This window comes from Schizosaccharomyces osmophilus, chromosome 1, assembly GCF_027921745.1.
Source record: "Schizosaccharomyces osmophilus chromosome 1, complete sequence".
In the NCBI taxonomy this organism is placed as follows: Eukaryota; Fungi; Ascomycota; class Schizosaccharomycetes; order Schizosaccharomycetales; family Schizosaccharomycetaceae; genus Schizosaccharomyces; species Schizosaccharomyces osmophilus.
In genome coordinates, this window is record NC_079238.1 from 217,329 (window position 1) to 237,125 (window position 19,797).

A 19,797-nucleotide genomic window follows, 5' to 3' on the forward strand; every position below is an offset into this window, starting at 1 on the left:
AATCCCTTGGAATGAATTCGATTGCAAAAATCTCAGATGAAATTAACAAAGCAATTCTTGCTACGCCTGTAGAAAATTTGTCAAAAAACGAGAAAAGCCATGCATTTCAGGCGCAAGGTCAAGAAGACGAATATCACGCTCAACTGGAGGAGGAAACGCCTATTGAAAACATTGTAAAGTATCCACAGTATACCAAAACAAAACTACGAAAGGAATCCAATGATGAAGAGGCTTCTGCACAGGTTCGGCATGCCAATATTATGCGAGTGATTGCATACTGGCTTCGTATATGTTTGAAGCGGACTTGTACGTTGTTTTTCCATGCGTTAAAGACATTGTTAATTCAGTTTATCAATGAAAATAAAAAAGTGACTTTCTTGAGCTTTCTTTGGGGCCTTTGTCGTATCATCTTCTTTCCTGCCTTTTATACTATCAGACGTCGTCAAAGAACACTTAGTAGTCGACCTAAGCGCCCAAAGATGTATTCATCTTACTCAGCTCCATCTTTTCTTCAAGGCCGTCATCCACACTTTCGTTCCGAGTCCAACGTTCTTTCCCATAGCACACCTCTCATCCCTCACTTACTTCCTGACTCGATAGCTGAAGAAGATATTGTTACCGTTTCTGATCCCGCAAGTCCTCTTCCAGAAGAATTACCATCGAAAATTATCGGTCATAACACTCAAGGTCCTGCTAATGGTCAAAGTTCATTATCTTGCTTCTCTTCGTCTTCCTCCTCTTCATCATCTTTGCGCCGTCCCAATGTTTCTGCGTCGTTTACTATAGTTAACGATCCATATAAGTCGCCATCTGCATCACATATGCGTATCCGCAACATAACTCTTTGTGCCGATAGAATTCCAAGGCCTTTGCTCTCTAATAAGCTTCCAAAAAAGACTTTAGTGCTTGACTTGGACGAGACCTTGATCCATTCTGTTTCTCGAGGTAGTAGAACTACCTCTGGCCAGCCGGTTGAAGTACATGTTCCTGGCGAGCATCCAATTTTGTACTATATACACAAACGGCCCCACCTAGATTACTTTCTCGCCAATGTCAGTGAGTGGTTTCATTTGGTCTTGTTTACGGCTTCCGTACAACCTTATGCGGATCCCATAATCGATTTTCTGGAGCGAGACAAAAAGCTCTTTGTTGAACGATATTATCGTCAGCACTGCACGCTTGTGGATAGCTCTTTTGTTAAAGACATAAGTATATGTAAAATTCATTTGTCTCGTATCATGATAATCGACAACTCCCCTGCCAGCTATAACATTCATAAAGAGAATGCTATTCCGGTGGAGGGTTGGATTAGCGATCCTTCCGACGTTGATCTACTGAATTTATTGTCTTTCTTATATGCTTTGCAATACGTTCAAGATGTCCGTGCTCTTCTTAGGCTTCGACTTGCCAAGTAATGGTTTTTTATTTTAACGATATCTTGAATTCATTGGCGTTTCCTTCCGTTTTGGTTATTTTAATTTTACTTTCTTTTTCTTGTTTATAATCTAAGCTCTGATTTTTTTTTAGAAAGCTTAATTACCCTGCCTACTTTTATGTTTTGAACATATGATCGTTTACTACTATTAGCATTAATTTATATAATGGAAATATTCCTTAGGCAAAAAATTGTAAATCTTCTTGAAACCTGCTTTGTAAATTACTGTATAGTAATTAATCATATATAATAAGCTTTTTCTAAATTCTGTATGAAATAGACAGTAACTTGGTAGAAAATGAATAACAGAAAATGACCCTTGTTTCCCTATCTTTACAATTTAAAAAAGGTAACGATTAAATAATCTATGACTTTATATGAAGGGTGCAAAATGATTATTATTATTTACTCAGATATATGCAACATGTATCAAAAAAAGAAAGTTATACCAATTTAAAAACCCTATTTTTATTAAGTATAACTCAGACTGTCCCAAAAACCAACATTAACCAAACATTGAATTTTTCCAAAATTCAAATCAAACCTATTGGAATTTAATACTTTTAACAAGGCCTGCCTTGATACCAGTTTCTTCACCACCATAGCCATGCTTGGGAGGACCTTTGAAAATGGCCTTTTTGCTACCAAGCTTCTTCTTCGCCTTCTCGTAACGCATACGTTTCTTAAGACGAGGATTCCGATTCTCTTTCGGTCTACGAGGAGTAAGACCTCGATTTGTGGCAATATCCCTAGTAATTCCACGTTTATCTCCCTCACCAAGTTCAAAGAGTTCAGGGTATCTTGAGGCCCGTACCAAATCACGGTCATAGTCGTGTTCCTCTTTTCTTTTGCGTTTCTCACTCTTGGATTGAGATGACACAGAGTTATAATAATCTAAAGCATCTTGATCGGCGAAATCGGCTTCTCGATCCTTATTAGCGAGCACGCCTTCATTTTCAGGATCTTCTTCATCCAAATCAGCACCTTGAGCCTGATCTTGTCCACGTGCCGCAGCCTCTCGTAATAAGCGTTGGCGGCGCTCATAAAGACGTTCCTTGTAGGGAACATCAACGTCACCAGAAAGGTCTGTTTGAGCTCTGGATCGCTTAGCTGCTTTTTGGTCGATTTGGTTGGCGTAAAACCTAAGAGAACGTCGTTTCGCAGCTTTCTCCTCGGCATCCATTGAGTCCAACATAAGACCTTCACCATAGTCGTCGACATTATTGACTGGCTTTTGAACACCCTTAGCCTTTGCCTCTCGAAATTTAGATGTGATATCGTCTTCCTCACCTTCATTTTTCTCGTTTGCGGAAGAAGCTTCCCCTTCATTATCTATTTGCTCTTCATCATCATATTCCTCCGCAGAGTCACCCATATCAGATGCAATATCATCTTCCTCAGGCGCTTCGGGTGTTAAGTCTTCCAAATGATCGTTCGTTGCTTGCTCCTCGGGAGATTCAGGCTTGGATACTTGAACATCATCAAGGTCGCGGAAGGACTCCCAAGTTTGCTTACAGCGAACAAGATCAGTCATAATTGGATGATTTTTAACATCTTCTTCACCACCACGCAGAAGAGCAAAATAGAATGTAAGAAAAGCAATATAGGCTCCCAAAGCGTTTACCTGAGCTTGAAGGAGAGGAGTAGGTGCAGTGTCTAATTTTTCTTTCAATTCTTTGTACGAAGGTTTCAAATCCTTGTATTCTTCCAAGAAGAGCTCAAACTCTGGATTTTTGGTACGTAGGATCTTTAGTAACTCTGGCCGAGGCATCTCTGGAGAAATCTTTTGGTCAAGCTGTTCAATCGCAGCTATGCTGTCTTCTAATTGAGAAGACTCAACCTTTGACTTATCGGCCCATTGACTTATATCGTCAACAGCATCTTCTTCAGTCAACTTTTCAAGACGCTTCCTCTGAAGACGAAGAGCTTCTTGTTCCTCCATACGAGCGTCAAACTCTTCATCATCTTCGTCATAGTTTTCATTGTCGTAATCATCGCCTCCGTAGTAGGATTTGGCAGAACGTCCCCAACCCTTCTCATCCAAAGCTTCCTCTTCATCAGCCGGTCCCTTCCTTTGGCCAGTTAATTCGTCTTCATCAGAAGTAGCACCTTCCACACCTTGCTCGGCCTCTTCATCACTAGAACCTTCTAAACCGAGTACTTCCTCATCACTAAGACTCATTTGATCATCATCTGCGTTCTTTTTTGAGCCGCCATCAAAGAGAATTTTGTCTTGTGATTTGTAAAACTCGTCTTCAGAATCCGCAACATCGTCGTACGTACGAATGGCATCCACTTTTTCTCGTTCATCTATAGGTTGTTCATTCTTTGGTTGATTTTTTACAGAATTGCTTCTGGATTTTTTTTTACCCATTGTTGTAGGCAAAAGGATGGATTGACTTGGTAATTATAAATGCTTGTATTTCCTTAGTACGTTGTAGTATATAACGCGTTAGCGACTGTTACGTTAATAAATAAAATTGAAAAGGAAAAATACAGTAAGAAATACAAATGCGAAGAAGTTGTATACGAATATGTCTTCTAAATTGCAGCGAAATGGTTAAATTTTCATGTTTTGTACTGCTTATATAGTACTTACCAAGAAAAATACTGTGGTGCGAATGATGTGGAAAAGAAGGCATTCCTAAATCATAATTCTATTTTTCTTCTAGATTGATAAACTATATTTTGCCTCGCATATCTTTGGCAAGTTCGATGAGTTGTAGAATGCGTTCAATACGTTGGAAAGCGACCTCTCGAGACTCATTGTGAGGAATCGGGATAAAATCTTCCAGTTGGGCTTCCAGCTCATCAATAAGTTTCACATAAACTGAAGCCTTATTGGGCTGAGAAGATTCGTTCTTTTGAAGTTGGTTTGGTTCAGACTTTGTTGTCTGAGGAGAAGACGTAGAAGAGACATGTTGTTGTACAACGTCGCGTCCATGAGGAGTGTTTTCTAATAAAGAAGATGATTGTGATGATTGTAATGCTGGAGCTTCAGCTTTTGGTTTGTCAACGCATGCAACGCAAAACATGGGTTGGTCTCGCAACCTCATCATGGGAACCTGTAGCTGTTAGTAAAGAGTCAATCACAAGAAGAAAAGAAATCCTTGTTCTTAAAGCTTGACGAACCTTTTGACATTCAGGACAAACAGTGTCGAGAAGCGTATATCCTCGTAGCATATAATTTCCTAATTTTTTCGAAACATCATCGTTCACCAATGTCATTTTATAATTCTCCAAATAAATTTAATTTAATATTCAAAATTATGTGCAAAATGTACGGAAAACCTGGAACTTTAGCCAAAGTGAAAGAGTTTGCTTTTTCTTTACAATGCTTTCTCAAGGCAAGACAAAAGAATAGAAACCAAGAGTAAGGCTACCAAATACTTTAGAAAATGAATAAAAACAGGCTTCTTTTTAAGAAATAAGAAATAAATTTCAGAAAAGGGGTATATCAGGTCGATTGTAGAAACAGCGTGTGATGAACTGAAAGAAGCGAAACACAATATTTCACCTTTCTATCCAAATCTTGCCATAAAAAAAAAGGAGACAAATTCCCATCTCTTTCTCCCAAGTGCAACAGTTTCTACTCGATTCTTAAAACGCCGATTAGACCCTTTTCGAGCATTCATCCAACTGAATTCGCTAGACACAGATTCGCAGTAAAATAAGGCCGTTTCGGAAAGACTTTAATAATTGTTTTCTACTTATTTCCTTAATCTTTATCTTGAAAGATTCAGAACAAACACTTTCGTAGCTACCGATGATTTCATCTGGTCCATTTTCCAGACTACGGAACTGTTCCATGTCTTTACGGCATAACTGTTTATTTATTAAACTATCCATAGAATCAAATTAACAGTTTACCTATCGTTTCTTTTCCAGCTTCAGCTTTCATCATGCTAGCACTTCCTGTATATAGGCCACCTATGCTCGGAATCATTTCGTGACCTTAACCATTTCCACTAAGAAAAGTCATTCTATGGAAAAAGACTGAAGTTGCTTTGATTTTTTACATTAATTTATATAAACCTTTATAGTTTATATTAAATTTGTTCATCTTTTGTTCTGTCTGGCTTGCAATACAGAAGAATGACCCAGAAATGCACAAACGTGACCAATGACTCGGTCCCTTCAAATAAGCCTAATGAAGAAGCTGTAATTGATCATGTTTCCAAAGCTCATGACTTCTACTGGACCTATACGGAAGAACCTCACAAAAGCCGACGAGCTGCCATTCTCAAGGCTCATCCAGAGGTAAGAAATGAAATGAATAGCATTCGTTGAGCTAGCAAGGGAAAAAAGAACGAAATAGATATTGTTTTATTCTGCTTCTTTGTTCTTGTCAATGCTTTGTTCATAGAATTGTTACTGACCCATTTTAGGTTGCTTCTTTAAATGGATATGAACCAAAAACGAAATGGGTGGTTCTCTTCGTCGTTTTTCTTCAATTGACTTGTGCAATTTTATTGTCTAATACAAATCCTTGGAATTGGAAGTTTCTACTCACTGGCTACTTCATTGGTGCATTCTGTAACCAAAATATCTTTTTAGCCATCCATGAACTCTCCCACAATTTGGGATTTAAGCGCGCTGTTCATAATCGCCTTTTTTCTTTTATTGCAAATCTTCCTGTTGGTGCTCCATACTCCGCCAGTTTTCGCCCTTACCACATGGAGCATCATAGGTATCAAGGCGTCGATGGTTTTGACACAGATTTGCCAACTTCCTTGGAGCTCATCCTTTTCGATAATGTTCTCGGAAAGGCTTTTTTCTGTACTTTCCAACTTTTTTTTTATGCATTCCGTCCAATGTTTGTTCGTCAACTCCCTTTGACGAGCTTGCATTTTTGGAATGTAGTCGTCCAATTCGTTTTTGATTTCTTGGTCTTCAAATATTTAGGATGGAGATCTATGGCCTACTTTTTCTTAAGCTCCTTCATGGCTGGCAGCTTGCATCCCACTGCGGGCCATTTTCTTAGTGAACATTACAACGTAGCTCGCACTCGTTTAATTCAGGAAGGACCGGGTAAGGACGCTCCTCTGGAAACGTTTAGCTACTATGGCCCGCTTAATATTTTAGTTTATAACGCTGGTTATCACATCGAACATCATGACTTTCCTTATGTTGCTTGGACCCGTATCGCCAAAGTACGTGAATTGGCTCCTGAGTTTTACAGCAATATTCCTGAGTGTAAAAGTTGGAGCGGTATCATTTACCAGTTTATCACCGATTCAAACGTTGGTATGTGGTGTAGAGTGAAGCGTAAGCAAAAAACCGATTTATCTAATTAATTTTTGACGTTTTTTGGTCCGGGTATCTATTTTTCTGATTTCTGCTTTTGTTCTTTTGTTGTTTGTTTTGTTTAAGGAAATAAAAAGGGGAGATTCAAACTATCGGCTTTTATGTTGGATATTCTCCAATAAATAAATGTTAAAAACAGATAATTGAATAGTTGGTCTCTTTGTTTGATTTTCTAGATAATATATTATTTGAATAGTCTTTTTGTTTTTGTTAACGTCTTTGTGCTGCAAAATATGTTTCAGCATATGAATACAGTCTATAAAGGACAACAAAGGGGCGGCGATATTATGCCCTTTAATCATTATGTGTATCAATTAATTATGTTTTGCATGTGCATATCCTTTTAATCCTAAGAAGAATAGTTCAAGACACATAATTATACAAGTTAAAGCAACGCATACATTCATGAGTAGCATAGCAGATAACCCGTTGACGCGAATTTTATTTACAACATCATAAGAAGATGCCATAAACATAATTCCTCCGCAGATCAAACAAAAACTTGTAATGATTTCTGTTGGAGGACGAGTTGGCCATGGTGAACTAGGTCGTTTTATATAAAGCAAAACGTAAGTACACGCACGAGAAACGGCTGCTGCAGAAAGCAATCGACCCCAAATGACATGGATAACGGTGGAGATTTGGCTTTTTTGTTCATGAGACGACATCATGATGCCAGTAAAGAACACTGTTATCGCAGGAAAGAGATTTAACGAAGCAGAGGGGCTCTCATCAGTAGTAGAATTTCCTTCTTCATGAGGAGACTGATGTAAGGCGTAGGACAAGCCAGTGTTCAAAAATCTGCGAACCATTTTTGATTCAACAAAGATACCACATAAGCCAGCCCACCAGAGCATAAAAGCAATCGACACATGTTGCATATCGTGATGATTCCATACTCCATCTGTATTACCAAGACGCTCTAGCCATACGTTGGTAATGCCATAAGTGAAAAGAACGGAAGACTCAACCATTTCCTTACTTGGTACGAACCTTCTAAGCCCACTTTGGCTTAATTTGGGACGAAGATTCCATGCCCAGCCGTATTCAGCAAAAGCGCCAAGATATTCTCCAAAGGATAGAATTCCGTACCATAGGAAGAGGGCTCCCTTAATCCAATGGGCAAGACCGTTGAAAATATGACTTCCTCTGAAAATTCCGGCAAGTAAAACAAGTCCAGTACAAACTTCAAAAAAACCCATGTACAACCATAAATGTCCTAAAATCCTGTGTGTATAGCGCAACACCGATAACAAAATAAGTTTTCCTTTTGGAAGAGAAACTTTCTTTAAATTATTAAAAGCAAAGGTCGACTGATTATCTCTAGGACTGGCACCTTCATCAAATGACTCCAAATCTTCCTGAGTGTCTTCATTTTCTAAAAGAGGTGCATCATAGCTCAGACAGTTCTTCATTGATTGCTCGGTTCTTTTCCCATCAACTGGCGATGAACCAAGGGATTGGCTGGAAGGATAAGCCTTCAAAATCGTTCGTTTTATGAATGTGGTAACAATTCCAAAGACTACAATCACAAATGACATCCACATGAAGACTCTTCCCACCGGACGATGAATGTTTCCCTTGTAGTAATCATTGTGAGAAGCATGATGATGAGAAAGATGAGCAAAAATGTACCCAACGAAGGTTAATAACACATAGGTCACTTGAACAGGAATATGAGCCTTGCTTTTCGCCATAGCCAAAACGATACCGGTTGGCAGAATAAGGACGTAGGCAATCATCATACAAATAATGTGTGCCCATAAATATTTGTTCATGTTATTAGCATAGTTTTCAAAGTCATATTCGATAGGAACGTCCCCGGTGGAATTCATTTGCATTCCATCCATGATGGTTCAATTGTTTCGAAGTAAGAAGAGCACCTGAAATACAATTCTAATAAAAATGAACGTCGTTTGTAATTATTTTTTTGGGATGGCCGTTTATGCCGATGAAACGAATGTAAACAATAAATAACTAAGAAACAGAAGCCTGCAGCAAAAGACCGTTTCCCTCCCTCTACATATAATGTTAATAAACCGTTTCTGCAATTTTAATTTAACCAACTGCAGGTCATAAATTTTTCAATTCCGTTGGCCATTATTGGAAGTTCAAAACATTGTGAATAAACAATGCCAGAAGCAATTTAATCCTCAATTTTCTTCAAAAAATACCTACTTTATGAAATAATAAAACAATAAAAGTAAGAAGCCTAACAAATTTGGAATTGTTGCGGCTATGTAAATGAAGGAAGTGATTCGGTGAAAAATCATGCTACCCTGTACACGATCGATACTAGGAGAATCTGTAGTTCAGTATTGAAGATAATAGCTCAATATTTTGACAATTTAGAAAAATATTTATTTATTAGATGAGACTCTCCATTCAGCCATTCAAAGAGCTTCAACCATCTAATATCAAGCAAGTCTTTTATTCAATAGCCGACAGTCCTTATTGTGTAAACAACATTCCAAAAATTTATTAATAATTAACCATAACCCTCTATGACCTATCTTCATTTATCGAAACAGTAAGTTCGTTTTGGTTGAGCGTAATTTGCATTATATTTTGCAGACCTGATTTCATCCATGTCGATCCTATGTTCCTTATATCTAAAGTAGTACTTTTCTAAGCAGCAGCAGCACGCTCAGCTTTTCTTCTGGGCGGCAACGGCCGGTTTTCAGGGTTGTTGGGGGTCCAATTGCCTAGTGAATTCGTTGCATAAAAGTCCATGGGATAGACTTCACGCCACGGTGCAGCTTGAAAAGCGACAGAAGCTTCGTATGGAGTCAAAAGTGGTGCTGGAAAAGCATAACCCCAATCAATGGACAATCGCGGGCAAGCGACTTGAACCCAAGCATCCACATCTGTAAACTGGGCTAGACGATCTGGAAAAATTTCAGACATTAATACAGTTACGAATTCCTTATTGCTCTTTTTCAAAGTTTCTTTCAAATTATCCAAAACTTTCGGCGATCCTTGTCTACCAAGGGTGCCCTGAATTAAACCAAACTTCTTTGCACTTCTGGCTTTCTCAATCGCGGAGTGCCGGATTTCTTTCATTTCTTCATGAGCATACGACTCTATTGTTAAAACATGTGAATAGGGGTCGTAACGATACGCAGGCAGTCCAGGGTTTGCAATCATGACAGATTCCAAATGGAATCGACCATCACCGATGTAAACGACAGCATCCACCAAATTTCTGTCAATATATGGAGAAGTACATCCGAGAGCTTCACCGGGGGACAAAGGCTTGGCTTGGGGAATAACTGAATGGAATCCACCCTTACCATCTTCCTCTACTTTCTCCAGCTCTTCTTTAATTGTATTTAAAGAACCAACGAATTGAATTGTACCCACCAGAGCCAATCTGGACTTTGAAGAAAGATTCTGTTTTAAAGATGCGATAATGTGGCCTAAATCAACTTTAATGTCAACAAACACATACAATACCTTGATAGGTGTCTGATCTACGGGTACAAGACAAGAGTGACCATAATGAACCAAGAAATCACATCCAAGAGCTCTAGCTGTAAAATCATCAATACAGCAGGCACCATAAGTGACGTCTCCCATAACTATCGTTTCCACCTGGCAAAACTGTTCGAATATGTCAGACAAGATACAGCCAAACATCAATAACCCTTCTGGAAGCTGCAAAGCCACGCGCTTTGCTTTTCTCATGCGAATATGCCAAATGGTTTTATGTACTTCAAAGTTATAGTTTTCAGGAAGCTACATATCTTGTTAGTTTGTGTCAAAACTTTTTTTCTCATATGTCGCTCTTCTATATAATCCAAATTCATCAATGATCATTAATCCATGAACATATATACCAACATACCAATTTCACTGCTTCATTTATGCCTTTATCATTCAAAACTTCCTCAGGAATCCGTGTTGCCATTCGTCCTGAACTTTTAACGCGTGTATTGACCACCTGTGTGTCCTCTACATCCCTCGAGGACCCAGATACATTGTCTTTCTTAGCGTTTTTTCCAACAAACCTCTTTCTTGGGACTTTTTTCACTTCAGCCATCGTGTTTTCTATAAAGTCGGGTTTCAGATTTTCTTACAGCAAAATGAAAAATTCCTTTTCAAACTCAAATCCTTATAGAATAATTGTCTTTATCCAGATTTTTCAACAGACTTAAATCCAATTCAAGCAAGCAATTGCTTGTATTTGCTAAGTTGGTAAATAAAGGCCACCGTTTCTACTCTTGCGGATTTTGTGTATTGCGTATGGGCTCACTATACGAGGATCCTGTCCTACCTGGGACAAAAGTTTGATGCAACAACAGTTCGCATATATAAACGTGTTTAAAAAAGGTTTTGAATTTCCATTGTAATTGGGATTTTTGTGACAGTTTTACTGAACATCTGAAGTAGCATTCTTTTTTCGTGTTTGGAATGCAAGAACTGTCTTTCAATGAAGTTTAGTCACAGGTATAGAAGTGAAAAGCGAGAAGTGGTTGACAGTTGCTAATATATGTTGTTTAGTCTTCAATTCAATGCCGTTCCGGAATGGTCGGAAAGCTATATAGCGTATGTTTGAATACGAAATAAGAGAAGCCGAATTCGCGACAAATTTGCTAATGCAGACTTGAGGAAATAGTTATTCTAATTTAAAGAAACTGTAAGTAATAAGGAAGAGCTTGAAATTACGGCGCTAGAGCTTGTGTTACAAATTCCAGGTCTCAATTCCATTCTGTGATGTACCTCATGGGCAAAAGTGAGTATGTATAAGCTAACGTTGTGGAAAGTATCTATGCTCTGGAACATGAGCAAGTGGAGTTTCCGTTAGGAAGGGTGGACGAAGAAACGGGACTCTTAAATCATCAAGCACAATCATCGCCGGATGAGCGATTTCGTTCAAGCCTCAACAAAGAGCTTGATGGAATAGTAAATTTTTATGGTCCGAAGGAACGAGAAATCGAAGAGACCTTTGAAAAGCTCGGGATTGAGTATGACAATTATGCATTGGAGTATGGCTTTGGAAAGCAAACCAGCAGTGGAGATGGAGTTCGGAGCGCTATACGGTTCAAAAAGGATACCAAAAATCGTCGAAATCTTCGTGACTCCACCATTAGTCAAGACGTGCCAACATCTACCGCCTCTAATCACCGAGTGTATATAAACGGTGCTACCGGCAGCGAGGGAAACCTTAGTAATCCGGCAGTATCTCGAGCAGAATCTACAGCCATTTTGAAATCTGAACATTCAGATCCAACTCTTCACAATGGTATTTCTGTTGGGGCCCCTGAGGACGAAGAGGACGAAGATGATGATGATGAAGAAGAGGAAGAGGAAGAAGAGGAAGATACAGACAATCACCACCGTTTGCTGGTTGAACAATATCCCTCTGATATCATGGCATACGAAAACTTTGTGTCTATGAAGCGGAAAATCACTCAGCTGTACATCTCCATCCATGATCTCATGTCCTATGTGCAACTCAACTGGACAGGTTTTTCAAAGATTCTTAAAAAGTATGACAAGACCCTTGGGAGTAGTATGCGTGAGCCTTATATGCGCTACGTAAACGAAGTGTACCCATTCCGCCCTGAGGTTCGTGATTCATTGACAACGCGTCTAAATAAAGTGACTGAATGGTACGCCAACTTGTGTTGTCGAGGCTATACATTTGTTGCTATCCGACGCCTCCGGAGCCATCTGCGTGAATACGTTGCTTGGGAACGAAATACCGTTTGGAGAGAAATGATTGCAATAGAGCGTAGAACTGAGGCTGCACGCCTCTCCGGTCTTCCGTCAGTAGTTGGAGGGGTCAACGACAAAGACCCTTTTGCTTCCAAATACATAATCTTTCGCAGTAGATTTGGAGATTTAAAAATTCGAAGGTTCTTTCTGAATTCCACACTCCTCACTATTGCTGTCATATTTTCCTTATTTATTGCTATCTTAATGTACCCGATAATTGATAATAAAGAACAAAATAATTGCATGGCACTCCTTGTGCTGGTTTCCCTCCTGTGGGCCACAGAGGCTATTCCTCTATTCGTTACGTCTTTCCTTGTCCCCTTCCTTACCGCTTTTCTACGAATTTTACGTGCTGAGGATGGTTCACCTTTACCGGGGAAGGAATCAACAAAAGTCATTTTTGCTTCCATGTGGAATCCAACAATCGTATTGCTCTTGGGAGGTTTTACGATTGCTGGAGCACTGAGCAAGTACCAGATTGCAAAACGGCTCGCTACTTCTATCCTTGCCCATGCTGGTCAAAAACCAAGAAATGTATTATTGATGAATATGGTTGTCGCTATGTTTGCTAGCATGTGGATTAGCAATGTTGCAGCTCCTATCCTTTGTTTCTCCATCATACAACCCCTTCTAAGGAATCTTCCAGCTGATTCTGAATTTGCAAAAACATTACTTATCGGCATTGCCCTTGCATCAAATATTGGAGGTATGGCTTCTCCTATTGCCTCTCCTCAAAATATTATTGCGCTGCAAAACATGGATCCTTCACCCGGTTGGGGCGAATGGTTTGCGGTTTCCATACCGGTTTGTATTGTGTGTGTCTTGGGCGTTTGGCTGTTCTTGTTGTTTCTGTCTTCTTCTTCAGAGCGCGTTGTATTGGCCAAGATTCGTCCAAGCAGAGACAAGTTTACCAAAACACAATGGTTCATCTCTTTCGTAACTATTATAACGATTATACTTTGGTGTTTTGAACGACGGTACGATGAGATTTTTGGAGACATGGGCGTAATTGCTTTAATACCTATTATTGTTTTTTTTGGTACGGGTCTCCTAACGAAAGAGGATTTTAACAATTTTCTATGGACTGTTATCGTGTTAGCAATGGGAGGTGTCGCTTTGGGCAAAACTGTGTCATCGTCTGGACTTTTGGAGTTAATAGCTATCAATATCGGAAATGCTGTGTCGTCCTTGGACACATTCAAGGTATTGTTGGTCTTTTCATTGCTAACATTGGTAGTAGCTACGTTTGTTTCACATATGGTGGCTGCCATGATTGTTTTACCAGTCATTCACGAAGTTGGTAGCCGGTTAGCTGACCCTCATCCTCGTATTTTTGTGATGGCTTGTGGTTTAATGTGCAGCATTGCAATGGCATTACCGACTAGCGGGTTCCCTAATATGACGGCCATTATGATGGAAAATGAAATGGGAAAACGTTATTTAAAGGTTTCTGATTTCCTAAAGGCTGGAATCCCAGCTACTATAATATCATTTATTGCTTTGCTCATAATAGGAACTACTATCATGCGGGTATTGGGATTTTAGATCAGCCTTATGTTTATTCTAATTAAGTTTTGAATTAGAAATTTATGTAGGTAGCAGATATTGTGAGGTTAATAGAACTTTTGCATCTTTTGCAACTGCTCAGTCATTGGTAATCGAATAGTTTTTTCAGCGAAGTATACAACATCTATTATTAACATAACATTGGAATCATGAGAATCTATTAGCTAGTTTGATTCATGTGCTTAAGTGATTATCTCTTTTGGTACCAACGTTCACCAAGCTAACTCACCAGAGAAATCTTCGACAAAGCAACCAGTTTACAAGAATGGTATTTTTCAAGGGAGGATATCAAAAACCTCTTCTTATTCAAAGAAGATTATACAGTCAAACTCAACAGCCTTCTCCACACGTATGTATTTTATGGTTCATATTGTGAAGTCAACTCAGAGGAATTTATATCCGTCGTGTTAGAGCTAAAACTAACAAATATTTAGATCATGTTTTATAAAAATTATGCACGGCCATTAGGAAAAGTCATGTTGTTTGCCTTGGCTACATATTACGGGCTTGATCTTTTCTGGTGGAAGATGAATTCCAATGAGGAAGAAGCTGAGAAAAAAGGTATGCACATTCTAATCTATTTATAAATAACCATATGTAGCCGAATTGGAGGCATTGGCAGCCAGTTTGAAATAGTGGCATAGTCTTTGTATATGTACGAAATAATGAACAACTCCAGTGTATATGCTTTTCGTTACAGCTTCAAGAGTTACAATACATTTCACATTATAGTGATGATGGACTATCTGTTCAATCAAACCATACGGCAGATCTATTTAACGAAGTAGTAAAACTATTAAACATAAAAGTAAGAGCGGTGATAGCACATTAATTTAGCCAAAGATCATTTATTCTTGATCGATGACTTCCTCGTGAATCACAATGCCTTCCTTGGCAAGTTCATCAATCAAAGGGGTGCAAAGTGACATATCATTAGGAGCCAAAACACCAGGAGTGTTGATAACACCGTCAAGGATTTGTTGAGAAGCGACACCACATGGAATACCGACAAGTTTAGCCATAGAAGTGTAGCCACCAGGAACACCATAATCAAGAAGGGTGCAAGTACGAGTTTGTGGCTTACCTTCCTTAGTTTCTACCTCAAACTTGTGTTGCAAAATAAGCATATCACGCTCGCCTTCTTCATATTGCATGAGTTCCTCTAAAGTGGCACACAAAGTGTCCAAAGGATTTCCACGAGGAGTGACAGTCTTTCCGGAAAACATACCGAGCCACTTGAGACCATTGATGATACGCTTCTTGTCATCGGAATCCTTGAATTGGTGAGCAGAAGAGATGGCTTTGACCAAATCAGCTTCGGAGGAGGAAGCAGCATTGATAACACGAGCGGTGGCTTCCTTCCAGGGCAAGGCGGTACCGTTGGGGTCTAAGTACTCACGGGCGCTATCATCCAAAAAGCCGAGGTCGACCAAGCAGTGAATGAATTCAGGGAAGCCTTGGTAACGCAAAGTACCACGAATGATGGTTTCGGCTTCGGGAATTTGGTAGCGCTCCTTGAAAACAGTAGAGTCACGGTTAGGATAGCAAACGAAGGCATAACCAGGGTAGATGAAGTAGGGCTTGGCAGTTTCCATCAAGTCCTTACCTTCAATGTTGACAATCTTACCGCCTTCATAGAACTTAGCAGAATTACGAAGGGCCAACAAGACACCACGGGAAGACCAAGAGAACTTGTAGCCCAAAGGGTTATTAGAGTCTTCAGGGGCAGGAAGACCACCACAGTAAGACACGAAAGACTTGATCTTGCCGCCCTCATTGTGAACTTCTTCAATGGTCTTGATGGCATATAAATGATCAACACCGGGATCGACACCGATTTCATTCATGCAAATAGAGCCAGCCTTCTTAGCTGATTCTTCTAATTCAGCCATGTAGGGATTCACGTAGCTGGTAGTGCAGACGTGTTTGCCATGCTTGATGGCAGCTTTCATAACAGCAGCATGGTAGGTATAGGGGATCAAACTAATAGTAAGATCGTGTTGAGATACAGCCTTTTCTAAAGCAACCTCGTCACCAACGTCCAAAGCAATAGCTTTAGAATTGGGAACACCTTTAATCAAGGCTTCAGCCTTAGAAAGGGTTCTGCATGCAACAGTTACAGTATTTTCCTCGCGACGAGCCAAGTATTCCAATGTTGGCAATGCAACAAAGCCAGAACCAAGAAGTAAAATAGAAGGCATTTTGAAATTCTTTTAGAACTTATTAAGTCGGCAAATGCACGTTTTGTTTAGTTTGACAAATTGATGAGATTCAAGGAGTTCAATTCTCTATCTATATATAAATACAGACTATGCAAAAGGATCGATATTGGATAGTTAAGAATATAGAAATAGGAATTTAGATATCTAGATCCTTCGATAATTCACAAATCGAGATCGTTGCGATTGATTGTATTTGTGAAAAATTCTCAACAAAACAAAAACAGTCACGGTTTGTAAACCAACATTTAAATAGCGGTGAAAGTTTCAACGACTTTACATTCCTCAAATTGTCAATTTTGCAGAGGTTGTAAAGTGAACAATTTGATGCGAGGACAAGTGTTTTCAAAAGCAACAGTAATGTTGCAGCTTGCGGGTTATTAGACAGAAGTCTTTTTAGTTGAATGATAGTAGAAATCGCTGTTTATAAATCTTCTAGGTGCAATTTGCTGTTACTTTGAATAACTGAAACAGTTTGCAGATTTCAGCAAAAATATCTCCTCTTTCTGCCTACCCGTTGCTCATTAATCAACGGTGTAGTTCTGGTGCAGGAGTAGAGTAAGCTGCCATGCACCGCTGGTCTCATTACCTCGAGTTCCAGTGGCCATGGTTGGTGGCCTTTGAGCAAGTCTTAGATGTTCTTTTGAATTTCGTTTTGCTTAAGGGCCTAAATGTTTGTAGCCGTTTAGACGATAGTAATGATAATCGAAGTTCTTATGGTGTTTATTGTTTTTCAATTTGAGTCTGCGTAGATGGTTTTTGTATCTTGTGCGAGTGTGTGCAAGTCTGCTGGAATAGGTGATTTCTTCGTTAGCTTTGAAGAAGGGCATGAATGGTAGCCTAAAATTTTGGGAGGAAGAAACCCAATAAAGAAGTTGTAAACAAAAGAAATAGGAAGGTAACTTTTAGCTATTAAAATAACACTCAAGTCTCTACGAAGATATGGTTTATTAAGGATAGAACAAGTTAAAATAGACAAAAAGATAATAATTAGAAGTGTCGTGTGGAATCCATGTCTTTCTAAGTAATAAGGAGTACCTACTTTTTGTAAACAACACTCTGTAACAAGAATATTATAGAGTTTAAGAAGTTCGGAAACAATCACTGTCAGAGATGTTTCCGCATATAGCAAATTCGAATGTTTGTTGTTTAGGAAAAGGAAAAGAAATAAGATTCCCAAGGAATTAAATAAAAAGAACTTTTTAGAAAATTTTGTTAGAAAGTAGTTACTGGTTTTGTTGAGAATAGCGTGACATGGGATGCGGTTGAGTTCGATAGGGAACAGCATTGGGATTGTGAAGACCTTGAGGTTGATGCGATTGGTAATACATCGGATTGGGTTGAGGGTAGAATCTTTGTTGGGGTTGCTGATGTTGTTGTGGTTGTGTCTGTTGAGGAGGTTGAGATTCATACTGTTGTGGCGGAGAAGACTGATGAGGAGGTTGTGCATAGGCTGGATGCTCGTGTAATTGAGAAGGTCCCATGTTTTCTCTTTGTAAACCTTGTATAGGAGGACCCATTTGCTGATACCTCATGCCCGAAGGAAACCGGAAAGCAGATGTTCCGGATTCTAAATGAGTAGGAGGATATCGATACAGGTGCTCAGCCATATACGGAGCGACCATGACGGGACGTGGAGGATTTACAGAAGCCATGTTCATAGGAGCGTCAGGCATTTGCATATGTTGATAATCAGGGCCTATGCCTGGCTGTTTAAACATGAGAGATTGTTCCATTTCTTGTACTGGCAAATACCCAGAAGCAGGATGAGAGCCGTAGTGCATGGCTCGTTGGTTAGCAGCTGCTACTTGAGAAGAGTATGCAGGCTGAACTCCTCCAGACCCCATAGGATAACCTATCGACTGAGAAGGCATTCCCGATTGTCCAGGATATGAGGGGATTCCAGAGACAGGGGCAGGAGGAATTGCGGCAGACTGATTAATAACTTGAGACTGAGACACTGAAGGAGCGGGGGAAATATTATCTTTAGATATAATGTCAATTAAGAAGTCATACATTTCGGATTTGGAGATGGCGTTGGCAATATCAGATCGCTGAAGAGTTCGTCGTTGGTTCTTCTTTGCGAGTAGCCAAGCACGCATTGTGAGTTCAGTAACAAAAACTTCGCTTCCTTTGGCAAAAAGGAAAGGAGCTTCGGCGGAAATCATTTTGTTTCGGACATCTTCGTCGGTTTTCATTACCTTTTTGATACGGGCCAAAGGAAGATGCAATGTTTTGACGGCCTGGTCGTTGTTTTCCAGAGTATCAATGGTTTTCTGCCAATACTCAGCGAGAGCTTCTGCATCAGCGCCCGTTAATCCCTGTGTGACATTGTCGAAAGGACTTGAAATGTCTAGAGGTGGATTTTGAATATATGGATTTACAGTGGATGGATTAACGTCTGGGCCAGAAGCAGTAGGAGCAGGCTGGGCAGGAGGGACCGAAGATACAGACGCCGATGCTGAGGGATGATTATAGTTCACCCGCATTTGAGGGTGAGAAGGGTCGACAAAATCACCCAAAGTATCGGGAAAGTCTTGTTTTAGTGAGTAAGAGTCTGGAATGGAATTCATGAGGAAGATAGAATTATCGAACAAAAGTATAAACGATGTAAAGTCAAGAACGCTCAAACGAATATAAGAAAAGGGGGAGAAATCGCAAACGATTCAAATTTTAGACCAAGATCAATTCTAATTAAGTGGGAGAAGAGTTTTTTAGAAAACCCACAATCAAAAAAGGAAAAATGAAATGCAATAAACTGAAGAATGAATTGGAAAAAAATAACCACAGATGGAAACCACTGTCAAAGCCCGCTATACAAAGCAAACCTGATGGGAAAAAAAAAAAGTAGATAAAGAAACAAACGTACACAAGACTTTAAATAATGCTTTTAAAGATCCCAAATCCCAATAGGTAGTCGAGCATACAATTTAATGGCTCTATATCTTTCCTAAAAAATTACTCGAAATGCTACGATAGTAAAAAAAAAGGCAATCAAGATGGCAATCCAAGAGTGGACGTAAATCGCAAATTAGCAAATTAAGAGAAAACAGCAACCGTTTTGGAAGTAAAGGTCGAAAAAGAAAAAACAAAAAAAGGCAATCTATATTAAGAAAAGCCAAGCTTGAATGGGATAGATTAAGGAAGCAAAGCAACCACGTCCAAGCACAAACAAGAGAGTACTGAAAGTTGAAATACTTCCCGACTTGTAGGAACGGTTCAGTAGAAGGAGCCGATCGGCTCGCTTTTTTTCACGGACAAAGTGGATACGAGAAACAAGTAGGCGGAAGATGCTATCGGAAACAAACTTCGTAGAAAACCGTTTTTAGGAGGAGTTGTTTCGTCTCAAGAGTCAAACATTCACGGATCCAACAGCTGTCACGAAATACGTTTCTTTTCCAGACAAACAACCTTGAAATATCAAATCCAACTAAATTTACGTTCTCAGAGACTTCCAAAATACTGGTTTTCTTGAGTCTGGCTTTATTTAACGAAAATCGTTAAGATGCTTATATTAGTGGCTAAGAGAAGGTGGTTGGCTGTTCCTGA

General features: G+C 39.4%; 10 protein-coding genes and 1 non-coding gene across 11 annotated transcripts; 5 read left to right on the forward strand and 6 right to left on the reverse strand.

Moving 5' to 3' along the window:
- Window positions 1–11: 11 nt before the first annotated feature.
- On the forward strand, window positions 12–1,415 carry nem1 (serine/threonine protein phosphatase (Nem1-Spo7 complex) catalytic subunit Nem1; the record flags this gene model as incomplete). Its single annotated transcript, XM_056178894.1, has 1 exon — window positions 12–1,415. The coding sequence occupies one exon, from the start codon at window positions 12–14 to the stop codon at window positions 1,413–1,415; it is 1,404 nt and encodes a 467-aa protein (XP_056035181.1).
- Window positions 1,416–1,979: 564 nt separating this feature from the next.
- On the reverse strand, window positions 1,980–3,809 carry utp3 (U3 snoRNP-associated protein Utp3; the record flags this gene model as incomplete). Its single annotated transcript, XM_056178895.1, has 1 exon — window positions 1,980–3,809. The coding sequence occupies one exon, from the start codon at window positions 3,807–3,809 to the stop codon at window positions 1,980–1,982; it is 1,830 nt and encodes a 609-aa protein (XP_056035182.1).
- A 307-nt stretch (window positions 3,810–4,116) lies between these two features.
- SOMG_00098 (Sjogren's syndrome/scleroderma autoantigen 1 family, implicated in mitotic cell cycle process) lies at window positions 4,117–4,663 on the reverse strand (the record flags this gene model as incomplete). Its single annotated transcript, XM_056178896.1, has 2 exons — window positions 4,117–4,500; window positions 4,568–4,663. 2 exons carry the CDS (start codon window positions 4,661–4,663, stop codon window positions 4,117–4,119), a joined length of 480 nt encoding a protein of 159 aa, XP_056035046.1.
- An 867-nt stretch (window positions 4,664–5,530) lies between these two features.
- Window positions 5,531–6,732, forward strand: dsd1 (dihydroceramide delta-4 desaturase; the record flags this gene model as incomplete). Its single annotated transcript, XM_056178897.1, has 2 exons — window positions 5,531–5,695; window positions 5,824–6,732. 2 exons carry the CDS (start codon window positions 5,531–5,533, stop codon window positions 6,730–6,732), a joined length of 1,074 nt encoding a protein of 357 aa, XP_056035047.1.
- Window positions 6,733–7,056: 324 nt separating this feature from the next.
- SOMG_00100 (DUF2427 family conserved fungal protein) lies at window positions 7,057–8,592 on the reverse strand (the record flags this gene model as incomplete). The annotated part of the gene is made up of 1 exon (XM_056178898.1): window positions 7,057–8,592. The coding sequence occupies one exon, from the start codon at window positions 8,590–8,592 to the stop codon at window positions 7,057–7,059; it is 1,536 nt and encodes a 511-aa protein (XP_056034809.1).
- Window positions 8,593–9,370: 778 nt separating this feature from the next.
- dph1 (diphthamide biosynthesis protein Dph1) lies at window positions 9,371–10,784 on the reverse strand (the record flags this gene model as incomplete). Its single annotated transcript, XM_056178899.1, has 2 exons — window positions 9,371–10,480; window positions 10,590–10,784. The coding sequence occupies 2 exons, from the start codon at window positions 10,782–10,784 to the stop codon at window positions 9,371–9,373; spliced, it is 1,305 nt and encodes a 434-aa protein (XP_056034810.1).
- Window positions 10,785–11,174: 390 nt separating this feature from the next.
- Window positions 11,175–14,008, forward strand: plt1 (phosphate (Pi) transmembrane transporter Plt1; the record flags this gene model as incomplete). Its single annotated transcript, XM_056178900.1, has 4 exons — window positions 11,175–11,191; window positions 11,246–11,290; window positions 11,361–11,381; window positions 11,509–14,008. The coding sequence occupies 4 exons, from the start codon at window positions 11,175–11,177 to the stop codon at window positions 14,006–14,008; spliced, it is 2,583 nt and encodes an 860-aa protein (XP_056034811.1).
- A 286-nt stretch (window positions 14,009–14,294) lies between these two features.
- On the forward strand, window positions 14,295–14,665 carry ina17 (mitochondrial F1-FO ATP synthase peripheral stalk assembly factor Ina17; the record flags this gene model as incomplete). Its single annotated transcript, XM_056178901.1, has 3 exons — window positions 14,295–14,378; window positions 14,464–14,590; window positions 14,631–14,665. The coding sequence occupies 3 exons, from the start codon at window positions 14,295–14,297 to the stop codon at window positions 14,663–14,665; spliced, it is 246 nt and encodes an 81-aa protein (XP_056034812.1).
- Window positions 14,666–14,877: 212 nt separating this feature from the next.
- On the reverse strand, window positions 14,878–16,230 carry lys9 (saccharopine dehydrogenase; the record flags this gene model as incomplete). The annotated part of the gene is made up of 1 exon (XM_056178902.1): window positions 14,878–16,230. The coding sequence occupies one exon, from the start codon at window positions 16,228–16,230 to the stop codon at window positions 14,878–14,880; it is 1,353 nt and encodes a 450-aa protein (XP_056034813.1).
- Window positions 16,231–16,742: 512 nt separating this feature from the next.
- snR100 lies at window positions 16,743–16,925 on the forward strand. The gene has a single exon (XR_008803660.1). It is a non-coding gene; the product is annotated as a 16 small nucleolar RNA (small nucleolar RNA).
- A 549-nt stretch (window positions 16,926–17,474) lies between these two features.
- On the reverse strand, window positions 17,475–18,821 carry php5 (CCAAT-binding factor complex subunit Php5; the record flags this gene model as incomplete). The annotated part of the gene is made up of 1 exon (XM_056178903.1): window positions 17,475–18,821. One exon carries the CDS (start codon window positions 18,819–18,821, stop codon window positions 17,475–17,477), a length of 1,347 nt encoding a protein of 448 aa, XP_056034814.1.
- Between the last annotated feature and the right edge of the window lie 976 nt (window positions 18,822–19,797).